At 39.3% G+C, this 1,636-nt stretch overlaps 1 protein-coding gene across 2 annotated transcripts in view; it reads left to right on the forward strand.

Moving 5' to 3' along the window:
• The first annotated feature begins 6 nt into the window (after nt 1-6).
• The window catches only part of LOC103398843 (abl interactor 1-like), a 12,229-nt gene continuing 10,599 nt past the window's right edge, over nt 7-1,636 (forward strand). Inside the window, exon 1 of one of the 2 annotated variants that reach the window (XM_017030941.2) lies at nt 7-207. In XM_017030941.2, the coding sequence (XP_016886430.1) occupies nt 91-207 (117 nt within the window). In that variant the 5' untranslated portion in view covers nt 7-90. The remainder of the gene's footprint in view (nt 208-1,636) is intronic. The other variant, XM_017030940.2, reaches the window with a different exon arrangement.

Raw genomic sequence — 1,636 nt, forward strand, 5'->3', positions numbered from 1 at the left:
GTTTTCAACAGTAGTAACAGGCAACAGCATCACTGCCATAGTGAGAGACAGACACAGTGAGGCACAGGGAGAAATGCTAAGAGATGTAAGATGGCAGAGCTACAAATGCTACTAGAGGAAGAAATCCCTGTCGGTAAGAGAGCGCTGGTGGAAAGCTATCAGAACCTGGCTAAGGTCGCGGAGTACTGTGAAAACAATTATGTTCAGGTAAGAGCCGGTTTTTTTTTTTTTTAAGTCGCTCAAAATGGGGGTTAAATTAGCGGTATTCTCTGTCGTGTCTGCGGCGTCGTAACGATAGCCGTGGTTGTGCGAGACCCTCAGCGACGGCAAACGATGATGGAGTCGAAAATGGATGCTGTGAAAACGCTCTAACGAACACCGTATGGTCTCTTTTCCCTTCTTTCTCGTTTTTTTCCTCCCCCGGGGGCGAGCCCGTACTGCGGCTCCGGGCTGTGGCGGACATGGTTGCAGTGGAGCGGGGGGTTCATTTCGATTTTCGAGGCGGTGGTGTGTAGCTGCTGGGGGCGGGGAGGCTTTCAGAGGGTGTGTCGTTGTTATGACCAAGTGGTTTGCGTTCTCCAAAAAAAAAAAGCGAATTATATGTCACTATATTTCCATTTATTATACACAATTGTGTAAGACCTTGGGCAATTTGACCGATTTTTTTTTTCAAAGTATACACAGACCACGAGTATTACATCGCATAAGGCATTAAAGCCAGTACAGAATAATAACTAGCTTATATGGCTTTTTTTAAAGATGGGGTCAAGGCGCACAGATGGGTCAAAGTTGTTGTTTTTTTTTTTTTAGGTGCTGCTCTGTCATTTAATGACCATTTAATAGAAGAAACGTTAGAAACTTCACACAAATGCTCCTCCCCGAATGCTATGCTAACAGCACTAATTAATTTGGATTTACATCAATTTATTTTCACGCCGTATCTCTGAGGTTTTAGATGAAAGTGAATTATTATTTGTCATTGTGACACAACACACCCCCGCACACACAACGAGGTTTATCGACCCCTACAAAATTACAAAAAAAAAAAACCAATACAGATAACAAAAAAAAGCCCGTATTATTTGCATGAATAAACTATGTAGTGGGTATAGCGTGTATATGTATGGACATTTTAAATGGAATAGAAGACACATACTAATATGTGTTTCCATCAAGTAGCAGGTAACGCTGACTTAGTCCATCTTCCATGTTTTGGGTTGGATGCGACCTGGTCGACCTGGTTATAATCATCAACATTACAATTATCTGAATTGATATAAAAAAAAAAAAAACATGTTCTCGGCATCAAACCGAAATAACCCTACGCTTACTTTGTGTTCTGTTAAGCCTTTGGTTGGGTGCAAATATAGGCCGGCATTGTAAAGTGCTGTTGCACGAAGCCCTACTGTTCTCCAGAATGCCTGTTATCTAGAGGAAAAAAAGCTTCCATTACATGGGTGTGGAAAGAAATCAATATCTATAGCAGAACAGTACCATAGATGCTCAAAGTTGTATGTATATAAGGGTCAGTGTAAATATATAATAATATATATAATAATATATATGTATATATGTATATATATGTATATATATATATACATATATATATATATATGTATATATATATATATATACA

The sequence above is a fragment of the Cynoglossus semilaevis genome, unplaced genomic scaffold, assembly GCF_000523025.1.
Source record: "Cynoglossus semilaevis isolate Cse_v1.0 unplaced genomic scaffold, Cse_v1.0 scaffold774, whole genome shotgun sequence".
Classification (NCBI taxonomy): domain Eukaryota; kingdom Metazoa; phylum Chordata; class Actinopteri; order Pleuronectiformes; family Cynoglossidae; genus Cynoglossus; species Cynoglossus semilaevis.